At 42.0% G+C, this 19,052-nt stretch overlaps 2 protein-coding genes across 6 annotated transcripts in view; one reads left to right on the forward strand and one right to left on the reverse strand.

The window, feature by feature from the left end:
- The first annotated feature begins 1,003 nt into the window (after positions 1-1,003).
- Positions 1,004-7,273, forward strand: EMC4 (ER membrane protein complex subunit 4). Of its 3 annotated transcripts, XM_084862507.1 has the most exons (5): positions 1,005-1,210; positions 1,744-1,858; positions 5,298-5,451; positions 5,751-5,911; positions 6,871-7,273. In XM_084862507.1, exons 1-5 carry the CDS (start codon positions 1,125-1,127, stop codon positions 6,904-6,906), a joined length of 552 nt encoding a protein of 183 aa, XP_084718633.1. In that variant the 5' UTR covers positions 1,005-1,124; the 3' UTR covers positions 6,907-7,273. The 3 variants fall into 3 exon arrangements, with proteins under 3 accessions (XP_084718635.1, XP_084718633.1, XP_084718634.1); XM_084862509.1 differs by lacking the exon at positions 5,751-5,911 and having other exon boundaries at positions 1,004-1,210; XM_084862508.1 differs by lacking the exon at positions 1,005-1,210 and having other exon boundaries at positions 1,745-1,866.
- The window catches only part of SLC12A6 (solute carrier family 12 member 6), a 105,199-nt gene continuing 93,252 nt past the window's right edge, over positions 7,106-19,052 (reverse strand). For all 3 annotated transcript variants that reach the window (XM_084861731.1, XM_084861730.1, XM_084861732.1), the window contains 7 exons: positions 15,535-15,730; positions 14,349-14,518; positions 13,051-13,182; positions 12,364-12,471; positions 11,977-12,161; positions 11,443-11,576; positions 7,106-10,105 (listed from right to left, as the gene is read on the reverse strand). In XM_084861731.1, coding sequence (XP_084717857.1) covers positions 10,014-10,105; positions 11,443-11,576; positions 11,977-12,161; positions 12,364-12,471; positions 13,051-13,182; positions 14,349-14,518; positions 15,535-15,730 — 1,017 coding nt within the window. In that variant the 3' untranslated portion in view covers positions 7,106-10,013. The remainder of the gene's footprint in view (positions 10,106-11,442; positions 11,577-11,976; positions 12,162-12,363; positions 12,472-13,050; positions 13,183-14,348; positions 14,519-15,534; positions 15,731-19,052) is intronic.

Below are 19,052 nucleotides of genomic sequence, written 5' to 3' on the forward strand. Positions count from 1 at the left end.
CATCAATGATGAGAATCATTGATTAGCTGCCTCCTGCACACCCACAGCCTGAGCCCACAACCAGAAGACCGGAATCAAACCCAGTCCACAGGCCCACGCTCTATCCACTGAATCAAACCAGCCAGGGCTGGAATATAAATTAATGTAATTTTAAAAGAAGTGGGCGTTTTAAATAAAAATTCCTTTAAAACGTGCATACTCTGATCTACCAATTGTTCTAATAATTTAAGGAAATAAGGAATGATGTGCAAGGATGTTCACAGCAACATGGGTTATAAAAGGGAAAAATAAAACAAAACAACGTAAGTATCCAATATAGGTGTACAACTGAACACAAAACCCACTCAGTATAAATAATGTAGATTATTTAATGACGTAAAAAGCACACCATGCGTGTGTGCTGAGCACACCATTTAACCTCACAACAAACTTTTAAAACAGGTACATTGTTCAATTTTTGCAATATAAACAATTTAACTTGCCCAAGGTCACACAAAAATAAGTAATGAAGCCAGGATTCAAAAGGAGGCTATCTGAATCTCGAGCCCGCGAGCCTTCCCACGCCCCCTGCCTCCTAGCTTCGGTGCAGAACGGGGGTACCACCATCCCCCTCCCAGGGCTGCTGTGAGACTCACATGGAATAATAAACACAAAGTCCCAGGAACACAGTGGGCATCCACTATTCGGAAGCTACTAAATAACTCAAGGACCCACAGTCCGTGGTGAAACCAGGATTAAAAGCGAGCTCTGAATCTTGTGCTTTCCGGGAGAGCGGAGGGACTGAAAACCTTTTCTTGGCTTCCACTCCTGAAGCAGAGTCAGTACGGACCTTCCCTCGGCCCGGTACCTTGCGCCCGGGGTCAGCGAACACCTGACGGGCCTCTCCAAAAAGGAGGGGCGCCCAGGGTCGCTTTAGGAAGAGTTAAACTCTCTATCAGCTTCTCTCACCTGCCAAGCTTGCTGCTTCCGGACTCTGCGCCCCACCCCCGGAAGTGACGTTACCCTCACGCGCCGGAAGTGGGCTTGCGGACAGGGACCAGCCGTCGCAGACACAGGGGTGCCTGAGGCTCCGTGGGCCGCCTTAGAGACAGAACAGCTTCCCGGCGTTAGTGGCGTCCGGTGCCATGACGGCCCAGGGGAGCCTGGTGGCCAACCGAGGCCGGCGCTTCAAGTGGGCCATTGAGCTGAGCGGGCCTGGAGGAGGCAGCAGGTGAGGCGCTGGGCTGAGGGCCTCGCCCCCGGACTACCCCCGGGGCACGGGACCTGGGCTGGATGGGGGCGGCACAACGACGACGCCTGGGCAGCCAGCGGCAGAACCCGCGGAGGTTTTGTGTCCAAAGGATGCATAGTTCAATCTTCCCAATGGGCAGGGATCTGCCGAACCTACAGGAGGGATTGATGTAATCTGGGTAGATGCACCTGAAGATCTTAACTCCTATGAGTAATAGAACAGGAAATGTGGGAGCCCACAGCTTTAGTTTCGTTATTTTTTAAATTTTTTTAAAAAAATGATTTTATTAATTTTAAAGAGGAAGGGAGAGGGATAGAGAGAGATAGAACCATCAATGAGAGAGAATCATTGATTGCCTGCCTCCTGCAGGCCCCCTACCGGGGATCGAGCCCACCTCACGGGCTTGTTCCCTGACCAGAATCCAACCATGACCTTCTGGTTCATAGGTCAGCGCTCAACCACTGAGGCATGCCTGCTGGTTGAGCAGCCTGTTTCTTGATTTGCTTTTTTAGGGGCCGAAGTGACCGGGGCGGTGGTCAGGGAGACTCGCTGTACCCAGTTGGTTACTTGGACAAGCAAGTACCGGATACCAGCGTGCAAGAGACGGACCGGATCCTGGTGGAGAAGGTACAGAGGTATAGATGTCACCGTAGTTTTGGGGCTAGTCCTGCCCTACCCACCCACTCTTCTCTCCTAGGTCGCACATGAATATCTTATTGTAGATGGGCCTTATCCTGAATATTTTGGTAGCTCAACTGTTTGAGATTAGTTAACGGTAGTTTATATATCAGCTCCAAAGGTGCTTAAGAATTGGGGGGGAAAAAGACATTTAGAACCTCAGGCATAAGAAAGTAGGTTGAAAATTATTTATTGGTGGCAGTGCCTTTCAGTTGAAGTCATCCTTTTGTACCCTAATTTCCTTACATCACATAACCTGTCAGGATATTCTGTTGGCTTTATCTTCAAAATAGATTCAAAATCTTACTACTTCTTTCTTTTTCTTTTCTAAAAAAATTTATTGATTTTTCAAGAGAGGAAGGGAGAGGGATAGAAAGCCAGAATCATCGATGAGAAAGAAACATTGATCAGCTGCCTCCTGCACGCCCCCCCCCCCCCCCCCCCCACACCGGGGGTGTGCCTGCAACCATTGTACGTGCCCTTGACCAGAATCGAGCCCGGGACCCTTCAGTCTGCAGGCCGATACTCTATCCACTGAGCCAAACTGGTTTCGGCATTACTTCTTACTTCACCTATCATCCTGGGCTAAGCCACTACCATCCTTCACCCAGATGTCTTCATTATTGTGGGAGCGGTATGTGCAATGTAGGATGTTTAGCAGAATCCCTGGCCTTTGCCTATTGGATGCTAAAAGTGCCCTTCCCCAATTGGGACAACCAGAATGTCTCCAGCATTACCAAATGTCTCCAGGGAGGTAAATTGCCCCCTGTTGAGAATCACTGATTTTTAAAAAGTACTGTCTGATGAGCTTTAATAGTTGTATACCACCTTGAAACCTCGACTATCTTGAAAGAACATTTTCTTCATCTCCAAAAGATTCCTTGTGTCCTCTCTGCCCCAGATTTCTAATTGGTTTCACTACTTCCTCCTGTAGTCCATTCCTAACACAGCAGCCAGTACTATGACCCTTTTAAAACATGAGTCAGATCATTCCTATTAAAACTCTTCTGTAACTAATTTCACTTACTGTAAAAGCAAAAGTCTTTGTAAAGTTCTACCTAACTCTGCATTGACTAAGTCCCTTGTAACATCTTTGATTTAATCTCCTATCACATTCCCCTTTATTTATTTTATTAAATATTTTAAAATTTTTAGAGAGAAAGGGAGAGGGAGAGGAACATCGATGTGAGAGGGAAACATCAATAGGCTGCCTCTTGTACGCCTCCTACTGGGAATCAAGCCTGAAACCCAGGCATGTGCCCTGACCGGGATGGAACTGGCAACCTTTCAGTGCACCAGATGACACCCAACCAACTGAGCCACATTGGCCAAAGCTAGTATTTTTTAATCCTCAACCAAGGACATGTTTTTATTGATTTTGAGAGAGAGAGAATGGGGGGGAGGGAGAGAGAAAAACAGAAACATGAATGGCAGAGAAAAACATTGATGGGCTGCCTCCCATAGCTGCCCCAACCTGGGATCGAACTTGAAACCCTTTGGTATAAGCAGGGGTCTTCAAACTATGGCCCGCCGGCCACATGCGGCCCGCAGAGGAGTCTGATCCGGCCCGCCAGGTTTTTTGGGCAGTGAGCGCAGCCGAGATGTTACAGTAGGAATTAGTAGTTCATATAGTCCTGCCCTCCAGCTCTCTGAGGGACCGTGATCTGGCCCCCACTTTAAAAAGTTTGAGGACCCTTGGGTATAAGGGACAACTCTCCAACCAACTGAGCCTCTGGTCCAGGGCTACCACTTTCCCCTCTGCTCACTGCCATCTAGTCAGATTAGCCTCCTTGCTACTCCTCAAATACGCCAGGTAAGCTCCCATCTAAGGATTTTTGTACTTTTTCCCTCTCCTGTATACTCTTCCCTAGCCCCTTTATGGCTTGCTCTTATCTCAATGAAGCCTGCCCTCATGGCACTCCCTGTTCTGTTTCCCCACTTTACATTTCTCCGTGTCATTCATATACATGACACAGTTTACTTATTTTACTACCTATCTTTTCATTATTGTAAGCTTCAGGTTTTTCTCTCCCAAGTGCCTGCACTTTTTTTCCCTCTCAGCTTTGCTATTCAGTACTAAGTGATCATTGTTTCAAGAAATTTCAGTGATTTTCACAAGATGAAAATGATGGCTATTCTCAATTTTTTTCTTGATAAATATAATTTTTCATCTTGGTATCAAATTGTAACATAATACATGATAGTAAAAGTATTAACATAGCCTGATTTTAAAGTAGATTGTCATAAAATACTTTAGTTCTGTTGTATGGATAATTTGATATTTAAGCTTACAATTGATCTATGTAAATGACACATTGGGAAACTTTATTTACAAGTATGGGCATTTATTCTTTTAATGTGAGTAAACACAAGTGGATAGTGGTATATTATTTTTATATAGCTAGGTTTGCTTTAATATTTTACTTAAGATTTTTGCATTTATGTTCATGACTAATAGTGGTCTATAATTTATGAGGTCCCATGTAATGAGTTGTAGAGTGTTCATTTTTATTCTCTAAGTTTGTATAAGATTAGTTTTATTTTTTCCTTTAATGTTTGAAATTTGCCAAGGAAAACCATCTGACAGACTTACAAGTTCAGTTTCTTAAAATAGTTATGGCATTATTTATATTTCCAATTTCTTACACCATTTAGATAAATTGTATTTTATTTTTTTTAGAATTGTACTGTTTCCTAAAATTCATAGTATGATCATTGTATTATCTGCAAAACCTATAGAGATGTCCCTTTTTCATTCCTGTTGAATATTTATCTTACATCATTTTTCTTCATCAGGCTCACCAGTATGATGTTATTAATTTAAAAAAACAAAACAAAACCACCATTGGCTTGATTTAACGACTATCTCACTAATTACTACTCTCTTTTTTTTCTTTTCATTTTTTCTTTTTCTAACTTATTGAAATAGATGCTTAGTTTATTTTTATTGTTCTTATCTGAATTTAAAGCTATAAATTTCTCAGACTTCTAGCTATGTTCTACAGGTGTTAAAATGTATTTTGATCAGTTAAAAATATTTATATTTTACATTATAATTTCTTTGATTATTTAGAGTACATTTGTTAATTTCAACTCATAATGGATTTTGGGTTATCTATTTGTTATTGAATTCTATTATAGCTTGATTGCATGGTAATCAAAGAACATGCTTTGTATAACTTGAGTTGAGTTCCTGAAAAACCTATAGGGAAAAACATGACACATAATGAGGATGCCTTATCTTTAGTGGAAGAGCAGGCTTCCTATAGTGATGTAGTGGCGGCCAGAGGTGGTGAAATTGAAAATTGTGTTCATTTGACTTTAACATCAGTGATACAATAAATGTGGAACTGAGTGCTCAGTGATTAAAATTGTGTCTTTGTTTTAGCGCTGTTGGGACATTGCCTTGGGTCCCCTCAAACAGATTCCCATGAACCTCTTCATCATGTACATGGCAGGCAATACTATCTCCATCTTTCCTACGATGATGGTGTGTATGATGGCTTGGCGACCCATTCAGGCACTTATGGCCATTTCAGCCAGTAAGTATTCTTGAACTAATAACCCTTACAAAAGTTTTAAGAATTAAAGGTAAATTCTTAGGCAAAACCCATATTGGAAATCTTTGCATGGCTCTTGGCTAGTAGCAGAGAGGGTGTGAGGACGGTGATGGTAGTGGTGGTGACATGGAGGGGAAAACAGAGTGTATCTTGGACTTTGTTCACCTTAATAGTTCTATTTGCTATTTACTGTGGGCTGGTGTGTATTATTTATATCTTAATTAATGTGCCTGATTCATAATTTTTTAAAAAGTTGTTTTGGCACTTTGTTTTCCCAACAGCTTTCAAGATGCTAGAAAGTTCAAGCCAGAAGTTCCTTCAGGGTTTGGTGTATCTCATTGGAAATCTCATGGGTTTGGCATTGGCTGTTTATAAGTGCCAATCCATGGGACTGTTGCCTACACACGCCTCAGACTGGTTAGCCTTCATTGAACCTCCTGAGGTAAGGCAGAAGAAAAGTTAACTTTGGTGCCAGTTGTAAGGGATAGTAAATAGTTGATCCATTTGATGTAGGGGATTAGAATTGGTAGAGCGAATTTCCTTTTTAATCCTCACCCAAGAGAGAATGAAAGGGAGGATGGATGGGGGGTAGGGAGGGGCGGGAGGAGGGAGAAAGAGACACACACACAGAAAAACATTGATGTGAGAGGAAAACATTGATAGGTTGCCTCCTGCCCGTGGTCCGACCTGGGCCAGGGAATTAAACCCTTGACCCTTAGGTGTGTGGGGTTCATACTCTAATCACTGAGCAATGCCAGCCAGGGCTAGAGCTCATTTCTTTTTTTTTTTTTTATATTATTATTATTTTTTAATATTTTATTGATTTTGTACAGAGAGGAAGGGAGAGAGATAGTTAGAAACATTGATGAGAGAGAGTCATCGATCAGCTGTCTCTTGCATACCCCCTACTGGGGATATGCCCGCAACCAAGGTACATGCCCTTGACCGGAATCGAACCCGGGACCCTTCAGTCCCCAAGCCGACGCTCTATCCATTGAGCCAAACCAGTTTCGGCTAGAGCTCATTTCTTAAGAAATAAGATCCATTAGGAGTCTGGAAGTTATTTATTTATTTATTTTTAAATATATTTTATTGATTTTTCACAGAGAGGAAGAGAGAGGGATAGAGAGTTAGAAACATCAATGAGAGAGAATCATCGATCAGCTGCCTCTTGCACACCCCCTACTGGGGATGTGCCCGCAACCAAGGTACATGCCCTTAACCGGACTCGAACCCGGGACCTTTCAGTCCGCAGGCCGACGCTCTATCCACTGAGCCAAACCGGTCCCGGCTGGAAGTAATTTTTAAAGGATAAAATGACTTGTGATTAAAGTATTAAGTACTTGATTCAGGAAATTATTTCAGCGCTCATTCCCACTCACCTGTTCTTTCTTGTTTCAGAGGATGGAGTTCAGTGGTGGTGGACTGCTTTTGTGAACCTGAGAAAGAAGCAACTGGTGATTATGTATTTGGATCTCATTTACAACCTTCTTTACACCCAGTGATGATTCCTCAGGATATTCACCCCTAACATTATCACTCGTGCTGAGAAGAACTGAAAGCACCCTTTTTTCCAGACATCCTAGAAAGATAATGTATATATCACTACAGACACAAAGAAACTGTGCCACAACCCTTGACTGAAAATAATATAGAAAACTTTATTTATGTTTTCAATATAGAGCAAAACAACAAATAAAACCATAACTATGTAAACAAAAGAATAGTTGCTGCTAAACCAAGAACCACAGCAGCATCTCCTTTCAATAAATTAAACAACGGTCGAGAACAATGCTTTAAAAAAATTATATCGGTTTCTAATAAATCTGTTTTCCTTAATATTTCACTTCTATTTAACATAAGCTGGGACATAAAACTTCTGTTGGAGACACTTGTGGAAGGTGTGAGTAACTAATGCTAGATTCTGATTATACATGATGAAAAGGAAAATAAACCAGACGAAAAAACACATAAATATGCTTACAGTAAATTGCTACTTTAATATCCACAATGGATTTTTAATACATTTAGGGGGAATGAGGATTGGAGGAATCGCTGGGGCCACAGGAATCTGAGGCAACGGAAGTATCAAAGTAGGCATCTTTCCCCTGCCAAGAGGAGCCTGGTACCTGTCAAACAGATGCTGCAGTTCAAACTTCAGCTTTTAAGAAAGCTATAGAAGGCAGAGGGCCAGCAATTGGAAAATGTATGTTATCATAACCTGCCCTGGTAAAGTCATAGCTCAGACTTAAAAGTTGGATCTTATTCAAAAGGCAGGAGGAAGTCTTTTTCTCTTCCTTCTTGAAACAAAACCCCTTCCCCTAAGGTGCATTCTCGTAAAGTTTTCGGTATTGCTTTATTTGCAGTGATTAAAAGAGACAAGATACTTTGTAGACAAACAACATAAGCAACACAGAGTCATGAAATGCCCTAGACAGAGATGAGTTTAAATCTGGCCTAATAACCATTTTTCCATGTAACAATGATTTTGTATTTAGGGGCTGAAGTAGTGGCTATATTAATAGCTATGAATTTCCTTATCCCTTTAAAAGATTTTTATAGAGCTCTAACCACAAAATGCTTTTAAAACTAACCTTAACTTCTGCCCATATTTTTTCTATATGGAAGTATATATAAATATCACTTTGGCCAGAAGGTGTGTGTAAATGTAGAGGAATTCCTGGACCGGCAGACTTTTAGAGCATGGATCTTCAATATTTTGAGTCCTGGGAAACCTGTCCTACTGCTGGACTCAACTAAACAATGGAGTGTTGCAATGGAAGCAGTAAATAATGCTTCTACCCTCTGCAGGAAGGAGCAGAATAAAAGAAAAAAATTCTGTCTGCTTTGCTACCATGACTGTGCCTGAAGGTTGAAAGAAAAGTAAAAGGAATACATTGAAATGACAATTTTTTAAGTCATACTGAAGGGTTTTCTCTATAAAGGTCAAATGAAGAGTCTGCTGGTACCTAGGTCAGCTTGCTCCATTATCCTAAGGATAATAAAAAGGGCCTCTATTGAAATTCTAAAGCCAGAAGTATAGGCAAACAGTTTTTCTAAATAACTTATCCTCATATATTTGAAGTTACCATTTAGTCACACAGAATAATTTTGTTAATGCTTGAAAAACATGTTTTTGTGATCAATAAGTTAGCAAATAAGCTAAGCTTGCATAAGTATTTCCATAACATACTTAAAGCTTCTAAAGCAAAACTGAAATAGCAGAAGACCATTGGCTTGGACAGTCTCCTAGTTTAGAGCCACGTTTCTGCAGTCAGAATGAAGAATTAAAATTAAAGGAAAATGCGCATACTTGGCATTTAGGTGAGTGCCTCAAGTCTTCACTATGGCTTTAGAAATGAGTTCACAGGTTTCTTGGAAGAAGTTACTTGAATAGGCCAATGCCAATGTATGCCACTTAATGAGCTAGGTAAGCGAGTAGCAGCATCGCAATAACTTGGGCACTATTGAAGGAATCGGCTCTAGAACTCTGAATTCCATTGCTGGATTTCCCCGTGAAAAGACAGAAACCTTTTAGGAAGGTTAGCCAAGCTTCCTAGTGTGTGTTCCTATGATTTTTTACCTGTGTCTGCTAACCCAGAGGACATAAAAGTGAGAAGGAAAGGTGAACCTATGGTCAGTGTACATCATTATCTGTATTTCTTAGAAAATAGCTTGTATGCTTGCCCATGTCACATAAGTAACCAGATTATATTTCAGTAAATCTTAATAGTTATTTTAGGATTTCCTTAATTTGGCCATTTGAAAAGAACCTGAAAGAAATAATTTTTACTCCATTTTTAAAACTTTGCATGTTAACACTGCCTACATTACAATCTTAATCACAGAGTGGGGTTTGAAAACAAATAGCTGAAATATTCAACAACCCAGTATGTGTACATACACTGCTTTTGTGGGAAATCTTGTTTTGGAGGACGAAGTAGAAGCTGCAGCCATATTTCAGATTTTGTATATCAGTACCCTGATATAAAATTAGAGTCCTGCAGAGCAGTGGATCCACTCAAGAAAATTAGCTAAAAAAGGTTTCATCTTGGCTTGCCATAGGTTATCTTCACCGGGATGTTAGGTCGTCATACAGTTGGCCATGAATTCCTTAGAATGATGACTTTTTTTCTCTGTTGAACCATGACTTCTGAGACTCATCTTTAACGCTGGATATGTACTTGCTTTTTGTCTTCAGTTGCATTTCTGGTATGCCTTCTGACAATTCATTTTATTGGTTAGCTTGTTAATTCTAACTCGCCTTCAACTGGTATAGCTATGGCTTTAGTAATTGATCATTTTTCTAATGTTGAGGGAATATTTGCTTCTAAAAGGGGGGCAGATCGTATGGAAGCAAAGAGCAGAACTGTTGTTACATTTTTGCACAAGTACTTGAGGCTCAGCTTGTTAAGAATTCATTCAGATGATGTGTATAGGACACAGGCCTCTAGTTGGTAGGTCTGGTAGTAAAGAGCTGGCACTCATGGAGGATAGGAGCCTTTTAGGAAACAGAAAGCCAAGCAGAGTCATTCAGGAGGAAATTATGAGTAAATGGTGATCACTTCACTGCCACCTCCTCGGACCAGGAGGACGCGCTCTAGTCCCTCGGTGAGCACTTCTAGGAACTCCATGTCTTCGGGGTTTGTCAAGGAGACAAAGGCAGAACACACTTTACAACCTGTACCATGATAATCAGAGTTTATCTGATTAGAAAGCTAAAAAAATCAACATGCTTGTATTAATTATTGCATACTCAGAATTGGAAGACTGTACTTTGTAATTCAATCTCACCCTATGAATTAATCCAAGGATCTAGTCCCTTTGCATATATAATATAAGACTTTTCCACTTGTTACATTTTTTTTCTAAATATTTTTTAAAAATAGGGAAAACACACAAGTAATGTGTAATATATTATGTAGCAAAATAAGCTAAGAAAGGAAAAGCCACAACAGGCAGATCATTAAGATTTTCTAGAGAGAACCCAAGTTTTCTAAGTGAAGTTACTCAAGTAGAATTTTTCTGCCAGCTCTTTTTTCCTTTTTTTAAAAAAATATCTTCTTTACTGGTGGGAATGGGTCAGGTGTCACCATTGCAGTGCTGAAGCGGTCTCAAAAATTCCTGTTATTTTTGTTTTTTTTCCTTTAACTCCCCCCCCCCCCCCCGCCCCCTCAGAGGAGGGTCCACTTCAGCTGCTTCTCCCCTAATGCCACTCAGAAGAAAGAGGTTTTGCAAATGGGTAGAGCTTGAAAGGAGAAAGGATATGGGGATTCTGTCTCTGGGATTGTCAGCAAGGGTTCCATACACAATATTAGAAGTAACATTGCAAATATACTGTACCTAAGAAAAGTCTAGGGTTCAGAGAGAACATATTATAACCCCAACTCCTTAAAGGAAGATTAATCTCACTGTTTTGTAAGATTCCTTGTCTAATAAGACTTTTAAAATATATTTTATTGATTTTTAACAGAGAGAAAGGGAGAGAGATAGAGAGCTAGAAACGTAGATGAGAAACATCGACCAGCTGCCTCTTGCACACCCCCTACTGGGGATGTGCCCGCAATCAAGGTACATGCCCTTGACCGGAATCGAACCTGGGACCTTTCAGTCCGCAGACCGAAGCTCTACTGCTGAGCCAAACCAGCTTCGGCTAATAAGACTTTTAAAAGTCTCCCTCTTCAAGAGGAAAATGGTGGCAGGAATGATCACTCACAGTGACCAAGTAGTCACATCTAAAAAGCAATCTAAGTACAGCCAGTGTGGCTCAGGAGGTCATGGTTTGATTTCCAGTCAGGGCACATGTTTGGGTTTCGGGCTCTATCCGCAGTGGGGGGCAAGCAGGAAGCAGCCAATCAGTGATTCTCATCATTGATGTTTCTATCTCCTTCCTCTCTGAAATCAATAAAAATATAAAAATAAAAAGCAAACTAATATTTTCCCTACTGGTAGCTCCACTCTTGGAAAGGATACAGTTTTCATCACCCTCAGGGTTTCGGGGTGGCCCTGGCATATTCAACAAAACCAACTTTGCTTCATGGGACTTGTTAACTATGACCTCATTGAGCTTCACTGCTGTATGCATCCGCCTCACATTTGACTGGTCCCTGCAGAGGGAAAGGGGAAGAAGAGGGGGAAGACAAGTGGTTAAGGCAAACAGAAAACGAGGCATATCATCAACAACCTTAAGAAAAACTTGAGATATAAAGGTTTTTACTTTGAGTATGAATGATAAAATGAACAAAATGACTTCCTCACAATATTAACACCTTGGGTTTTCTCATTCTATGTTTGCTTATTTATACCAGGAACATGGTATGAAGAAGGAGGATGGTTACCTTGTGTACAGTGTTAATTGGTAGCTGGTATTGCATAGGCAAACAACAGAGAGATGGCTGCATTTGGGGTAAGATGAACAGATTCCATCTTGTGTATCCTGGCAAAGGCGTATCTGTGGCCCTGATTAGGATACCGTTATGTGATAAGCTTGTGAGCTGGAAAACTTACGGACGCATGTTAAGCAGGTCCTGGAATCCTTCCATTGACTTGGCCCTTTGCCCCCGGGATGCCATGTACTTGTCTTTCGTCCAAGTCATGTGCACCTTCTCCTGATAGGTTTCTGTCTCTTCATCCTCATCAGAGCCAATGCTGGTCAGTCGTAGCATTGAATTCCGGTCTTTCACCAACTGTGCCTGTGGAAGGCCCAACACAGCTCTGACTCTATACCCAATTTCCCCTCATGCTTCATTTTTCAATTATTTTTAAACAATAATGTGGCTATAGCGGGATAACTGATAAAGTGAGAAGAATTTGTCATCTCATAAAAACAATATGGTATTCCTTTCAGCGACAGATTTCATAGGCCAGGATCAGATTAATGCATCAAGGTCTCACCTCTCTGTCCCTCTCTGTTTTGGAGAGTCGCATGTGCCGGAGCATCTGGGACCTTTGCTCCATCATCAGAGTACGTTCATAGGTGTAAGCTGATATGTCACTGTCGTGCTGCCACATATATCAGAGTGGGCAAGAAACACAAAGGAGAAAGCAGAATGAACCACACATTTTCATCTTCACTCACAAAATTAAACCAGACCAAGTATCACAATGTCGACCAAAGCTTCACTCCTGCTTTGTTTAGCCATTGAGCCACATAAACCCGACATTGTGGATCACAGATCAAATCCAGAAGCCCTGAGAATCCTGTCCATAATCTAACCATTACATGTTTCTTTAAAACACAAACTCTAGTCTTTTTTAATCTGCTAGGTGTTTTTTTTTTTTTTTAAAGCTATGATTTTAGCATGAATACATGAATGAAAAGTTAATGAAATTATATTAATCAGACAGGAATCTGACAGAAATATCAGGGCTATGTAACAAAAAAGAAAACAAAAAATTTAAAAAACCACCAAACACATCACATACACATTCTACTTATTTAGATCAATATATTAGGGTTGTGTTGGGACTAAAGGATTAATCCACATTTGCAGCTAAAGAATTCCCAACTAGAAAAGGTACTAGGAGGACAGGACAGGGGCGGGTGAAGGTGGTTTCTTTGGTCTCACTCAGCTTTCTCACCATCTCCACCACTTCCACCTCGGCCTCAATGCGCAGGTGATACAGGAAGGTGGCCAGGTCCTTCTTCATCTGAATACTGTTGTCCTCTAGCTGGGCTACTGTGAAGATCCGTATGCTGCACTTTCGCCACACCTGATAAAGGACCGTACGCACATGGGAAATTTTATGTAAGAAGGCAAAGGTGACTTATTTCTTACAAAACAAGGCACTGTTGCCTAGAACATCTTGGTAGAGTACCAGAGTATTGATTCCTAGCTTCCTATTTGCAATATTATTATACTAGGGCAAAAGTTTGACAAGAAACACATTAAATACTGTTTTAAGCAGGTCTTATTTTTTTTTATCCTAACCCGAGGATATGTTTTTATTGATTTTTAGAGAGAGAAAGGAGGGGGGAGAGAGAAACATCGATATGAGAAAAACATTGATCAGTTGCCTCCAGAATGCGTCCCACTGGGGATTGAACCCACAACCTAAGTATATGTGTCCTGACTAGGAATAAAACCCTACAACTTTTTGGTGTATGGGATGATGCTCCAACCAACTGAGCCACCTGGTCAGGACTGTTTTAAGCAGTTCTTAATTTCATAACAAGAAAACACCTGGCAAAAAGGAAAAGATGATGTGTGATACATTAAGAGGGTGCTTTATTCAGAGAGCATATTGACACATGCTTACAGAATATATTATTTTAAATTTCAGTTTAACTGACACACAAACAAGCACGTTTACCCTTGCTTTTCCAAATTCGAAAGACCTTGGTCTTTTTTTTTTTTTTTTTTTTAAGAAAGTGTTTAGCTAGGCCAGTGTGGCTCAGTGGAATGAGTGTCGACCTATGAACCAGGAAGTCAAGGTTTGATTCCTGGCCAGGGAACATGCCTGGGTTGTGGGGTTGATCCCTAGTGGGGGAGCATGCAGGAGACAGCCGATCAACGATTCTCTCTCATCACTGATGCCTTTCTCTCTCTCTCTCTCTCTCTCTCTCTCTCTCTCTCTCTCTCTCTCTCTCTCAAATCAATCAAATAAGATAAAAATACTAAAGGAAAGAAATGTTTACTTGTTAGTGTTTTTTCCAAGACATCACATATAACTATCAATTTATGGGATTTCATTTAGAGAGGGGTAAATATCAACTACAGAGAAAATATTTCTCATAAGATTGAAACTGGAGAGCCAAGAATAATCCCCAACACTTCTGATTCTAAGCCCTAACACTATATAATCAAAGAGGAAGAACTTATCTAACAAATGGGACAGAAGTTAAGGGAGGAAGACTTTTTAAAAAGATGCTAAAATACCTTGTACTGTTTAAGTAGGAATGGTAGCAACATGAGCATCCCCCCATCATGCACAATCCACCACACGTCAATGTTGCCCTCAGAAAACTGCTCCACGTTGCTGGGAAAGAAGGAGATGTTTTTCGCCACTAGCAGGGCCAGGTGGGCAGCAGTTGTCACTCGAACTGTGCCTAGGGAGAGAAAAGAGAATCAGGACAAGCAGGGAGGAACCTTAGGGTTGCCCTGCTTCCCACCACGGCAGGAAAGCAAGGACAATGTTCCTTTACATTGCTTTGAGCAAGGTGTCCTATTTACATAGTAGGTGTACCACAAATATGAAAACCACTGTGAAAAAACTAAAAAGCTAACAGAATTAGATTGAATACTGTGATGTATGTTACCGAATATATTCTATTCACTACATTTCTAAGGGGGAATATGTGAATTTGGGAGATTTTGAAGCTGAGGGCAACTCTTCCAATTCCTGCATCTGGCTGGCACTGAGAATGTCAATATGGGACTCACAAATATGTCAATTTCAGAGATAATTGCTAACATAAAACCTGACAGACAGACATAATTCATGCACATAATGTAAAGCTAGAAGGGATGAGTAGAATAAGGTTATCGTTACCAGTAGTTATTTAGGTGTCCTTAAGAGCATGTTTCAGCAATGGCATAGCGTCTATTAACAAAGCTAGGGGTTGGGGTTAGGGCACATGTGTCAAACACAAGGCCCGCGGGCCAAATCCAGCCCGCCAGGCCTTGCAATGTGGCCCGCACCGCGCTGTCATCACTGCACTCCGCTGTCAGTTTATGACATTGTCAGTTTATGACTGTTCAGTAAACCATTCGGCCCGCGATTTAGGCTGGATTTTAGATTTTGGCCCCTTCTCTGATTGAGTTCGACACCCCTAGGTTAGGGAAACAGGGATTTAACTATCTGCCCTATTTGGGCCCTTGATATAGTATAGTGGTCAGCAAACTCATTAGTCAACAGAGCCAAATATCAACAGAACAACAATTGAAATTTCTTTTGAGAGCCCAATTTTTTAAACTTAAACTTCTTCTAACACCACTTCTTCAAAAGTCTCGCCCAAGCCGTAGTATTTTGTGGAAGAGCCACACTCAACGGGCCAAAGAGCATCATGTGGCTCACGAGCTGCAGTTTGCCGACCACAGGTATAGTATAAGAAGTGTTTTGTACCAATAAAAGTCTTCCAAGACCGAGAATCTTCGCTCTGGCGCCAGCTATTGGGCCATCCCATCACCACCGTATTGTGCTTCATGCCTCCAAGGCCACACGACTGGATGAGGTGGGAAATGCCCTCTTTCAGCTTGGCAGCCACCACCAGCTGGCAGAATCCTTTCACCTTCTCTGCCTCCATTAGGTGCTTTATGGTCTGCAAGAGAGACAGAACTTCAACACTGAATTGCTTCATCCTGGACCTTTTAATTACTCCGTCTCTAATTCTACTCCTCTTTCCAAACTCTGCCTAAGATGGTATCTCCTATAGAAAAGTCAAAAAGTTAACATTATCCCAATGAAATTTCATGATCCTTTGTCTTTTTCACTTTTTTTTTTCTTTTTTAATCCCCAGCAGAGGATATGTTCATTGACTTCAGAGAGAGAGGAAGGGAAGGAGGGGAGGAAGAAATGGGGAGAGGGAGGGAGGAGAGGGAGACATGCTGAATATGCTCAGACTGGGATTTGAACCTGCTATCTATCTATATATATATATGTCCTGACCAGGAATTGAACCTGTAACACTGTGGTGTATGGGACGATGCCCCAACCAACTGAGACACCTGGCCAGGGCTGTCTTTTTTCACTTTCTAAGTGCTTACTATATATAAGGTGTCCCCCCAAAATGTATACACACAGTTTAAATAATTGTAAAGGCAGTGTTTATTAAAATACACTTCATTTTAAAAATTGAGCTATCAGACATTTAAGTATGTATACATTTTCTTGGGACACCCTGTATATATAGGTGGTTGTCTATGTAGGTCCTCTGGCTTTCTTTCTATTCTGCTTTTTTCTTTGTAACATACCTAAAATATTAAGAATAGGGATTTTCACAAAATGAATAGTTAGTATTCTTTCCCAATTGACCGGGATGAGTGTGAACAGATCTCCTTCTGAGGTGGAGGAATACCCAGTAAAGTTAGGGGTAACTAGAGAAGGAACATGTGTATCAGTCACACCTGAGAACAGATTACTAGCCAGAACAGGTGGCCACTGCAAAGGTGCAAAATATGGGCTACTTAATTCCATGAACAAAAGAACTTGCTCTCCTGTACTCTTGTGTGCTTGGCTCTCAGGACTCTCATAGGGGGCTCCCACACATTCGCCTGCACACACAATGGACTAATAGACTGTAACTAGCCTGATGCTGAACTGGCCCTGGCTGCAACATGGAACTCTGGACATTGGCTTTGCTTTTAGCTCTACTGAGTCCCCGGCTACACTTCTCCCAGGACTAGATTAAGGGAAATGGGACACTGGAAATCCAGGGATGTAATTCCATGCAAATAAAAACCCTTCATTCTCCTGTGTGTGTCTCAGAAAATTATTTTTCTCGAGATCTTTTAAGGATGCCACCCCCAGTTGGGAAAGGAATACCTCAACTTCCCCGATAACAGAATGGTGACCCAGATGGGACTCAATAAGAGGATTAAAGTATGGAAAGCGTCTCTCTTTTCCTTCCCACTCCTCACGGCCTCCAGACCAGCACTCTAGCAGGGTGAAATAGCAGAAGAAATAGAATCTGACAGTGCCTATAACTATTCGGGCCTGCATCTGGCCAGCACTGGGAAGGATGAAAACCTGAACTGGAATGTGGTGAGATGAAATCTCCCCTCCCTAAGCTGGGGGTTTTATCACCCATTTAACTCTCTCTTTCTCTCTCTAGTGTTGGTCTATTTCCTTATCTCAGTCCTCCACTGCCTCTGGTGCTGCTGGTTCAGGTGCCCCAAGCACTACTTAGCAGCCCAGGCACACAGAATCAGACAGCTGGCCTAGGAAAGGACAGCCACTGGAAATGGCTTTGCAGGTTGCTATAGAGCTATTGCTCCCTACTGAGCCCCAGGGCGTGTGGAGAAACAGGGCTCAACTGCAGCACCCAGCTAAACAACAACAACTACAACAACAAACCCCAGCTTCTTTAAGCCTTGGGAGTGGCCAGCAATCCTATGCTGCCACAAAGTTATTGTAATTCGTAGTGCCCAAGTTCTCCTGCCAGTTTGCAGGCCTTCTCTCTCTCCACCTCTCCGCAGCCTCTCAGTTTTGTCTCCTCTGTACCCACAGCACACAGAGGACTGGGAACTCCCCGGGGCAATATGCAGATGGGTGCCAGGAAAAAACAAATGAGCTACTTTAAAATTTACTCTGGGGCCAGAAAAACCCTCGCCCCTAGCCTGGGGCTTAAGGGGCCACTGACTATCTCCCCTCTGAATTTCGCAGGCACAAGGCACAAGGCACAAGTGGATGCTGGCTGAGATTACTGCTGGGGATTCCGAGTTCCACCTCCTAGCCCCTGCACCCTTCGAGTTCCCTAGTCAAAGCACCCAACCGCTTCACCCCCACCCCCTGCGGTCGCGTGCAGGAGGGAGGGACTCTCAGCCACAGTGGCCAGCTTCTGTGGGCACAGCTTGGTTTCCTTCTTCATCTCCCTGCCTTTTCTCTTTCACTGGGACAGTGTGTGCGTGTGCAGGTGACTCAACGCTATCTGAGAATAGGCCTGCAGAATTAGGGTGAGCACCCCGAACCTCGTGACAGTGTGCCCGGGAGGAGGGAGGGGGCGCGTGGAGGGTCTGGTGTATTAAATTCTACCCAGCCAGACTTATGGGAAACTGTCTTGTGCTGCCAAGCCTCTCAAAGGACTGAGGCTGTTAGAAACATGAGACAGCAGCAGATTGCTAGCCCAGCTATTAGAAGCAAGTTAAAAGTGCTAGACTTTTTCTACCATGACAGTAAAGGGTAAAGCCTCCAGTAAGGTCAGGGGCATTCATCTTCCCTGTGGAGTTAGAGGCCCCCCACCTGGACAGTGATATCACTCTTCTGGGAAGGGTCTCTATCTCAGGCATGGGAAGGGACTTTGGACTGTGAGCCAATGTCAGTTCCCCCCAGTGGGCTTAGGTTGGACTGCCAGGGGACCCCATGGTGACTAAAATGTCATGCCCCCCCCCCCCCCGCCCCAATGCCTCCCTCAGCTATTGAATCTCCCTTTTAAGAGAATAAAAGGGATGAAAGATTGTTTCATTTTTCTTCCCTGAAGTAAATGGTAATATAGTCTTTATTTCTCAAGTACAGTACTATTCTGGTATGGAATTTCATTCTGGGTTTGTCAAAGACTCTCTGCCTCTGAAATACTAATACCTGGTCTCCAGTGATTCTTATTTGAACCATTTGTTGGAATGCATCTGAGAAATAAATCTTATCTAAGTCTAGACTACCTGAGTCAATCAATCGAATTAGTTCACCTATGAGTTGCTAAATCAGTGAGTTTTGCTGTATACCAGTCTCTAAGGAAGTATGTCTCTTAAAGTATCAGTGAATTTGCCAGTGAAGAAGACTTTGTTTCTAAAAGATATGGAATGTGTTTGCTTTCTCTCCCTACCTTATCCCTCCAGAATTAGGCAATTTTTTGTTTGTTTGTTAATCCTCACCTGAGGATATTTTTTCCATTGTTTTTCAGAGAAAGAGTAGAAGGAAGAAAGGGT

The sequence above is a fragment of the Pipistrellus hanaki genome (assembly GCF_964339955.1).
Source record: "Pipistrellus hanaki genome assembly, chromosome: 1".
NCBI classification, from domain to species: domain Eukaryota; kingdom Metazoa; phylum Chordata; class Mammalia; order Chiroptera; family Vespertilionidae; genus Pipistrellus; species Pipistrellus hanaki.

Bases quoted from the DNA above. Each gene is read 5' to 3' on its own strand.
- EMC4 (XM_084862507.1), top strand. From the start codon at position 1,125: ATGACGGCCCAGGGGAGCCTGGTGGCCAACCGAGGCCGGCGCTTCAAG. The intron at 1,211-1,743 runs GTGAGGCGCTGG...TTGCTTTTTTAG, and splicing joins GGGCCTGGAGGAGGCAGCAG to GGGCCGAAGTGACCGGGGCG. The intron at 5,912-6,870 runs GTAAGGCAGAAG...TTCTTGTTTCAG, and splicing joins CCTTCATTGAACCTCCTGAG to AGGATGGAGTTCAGTGGTGG.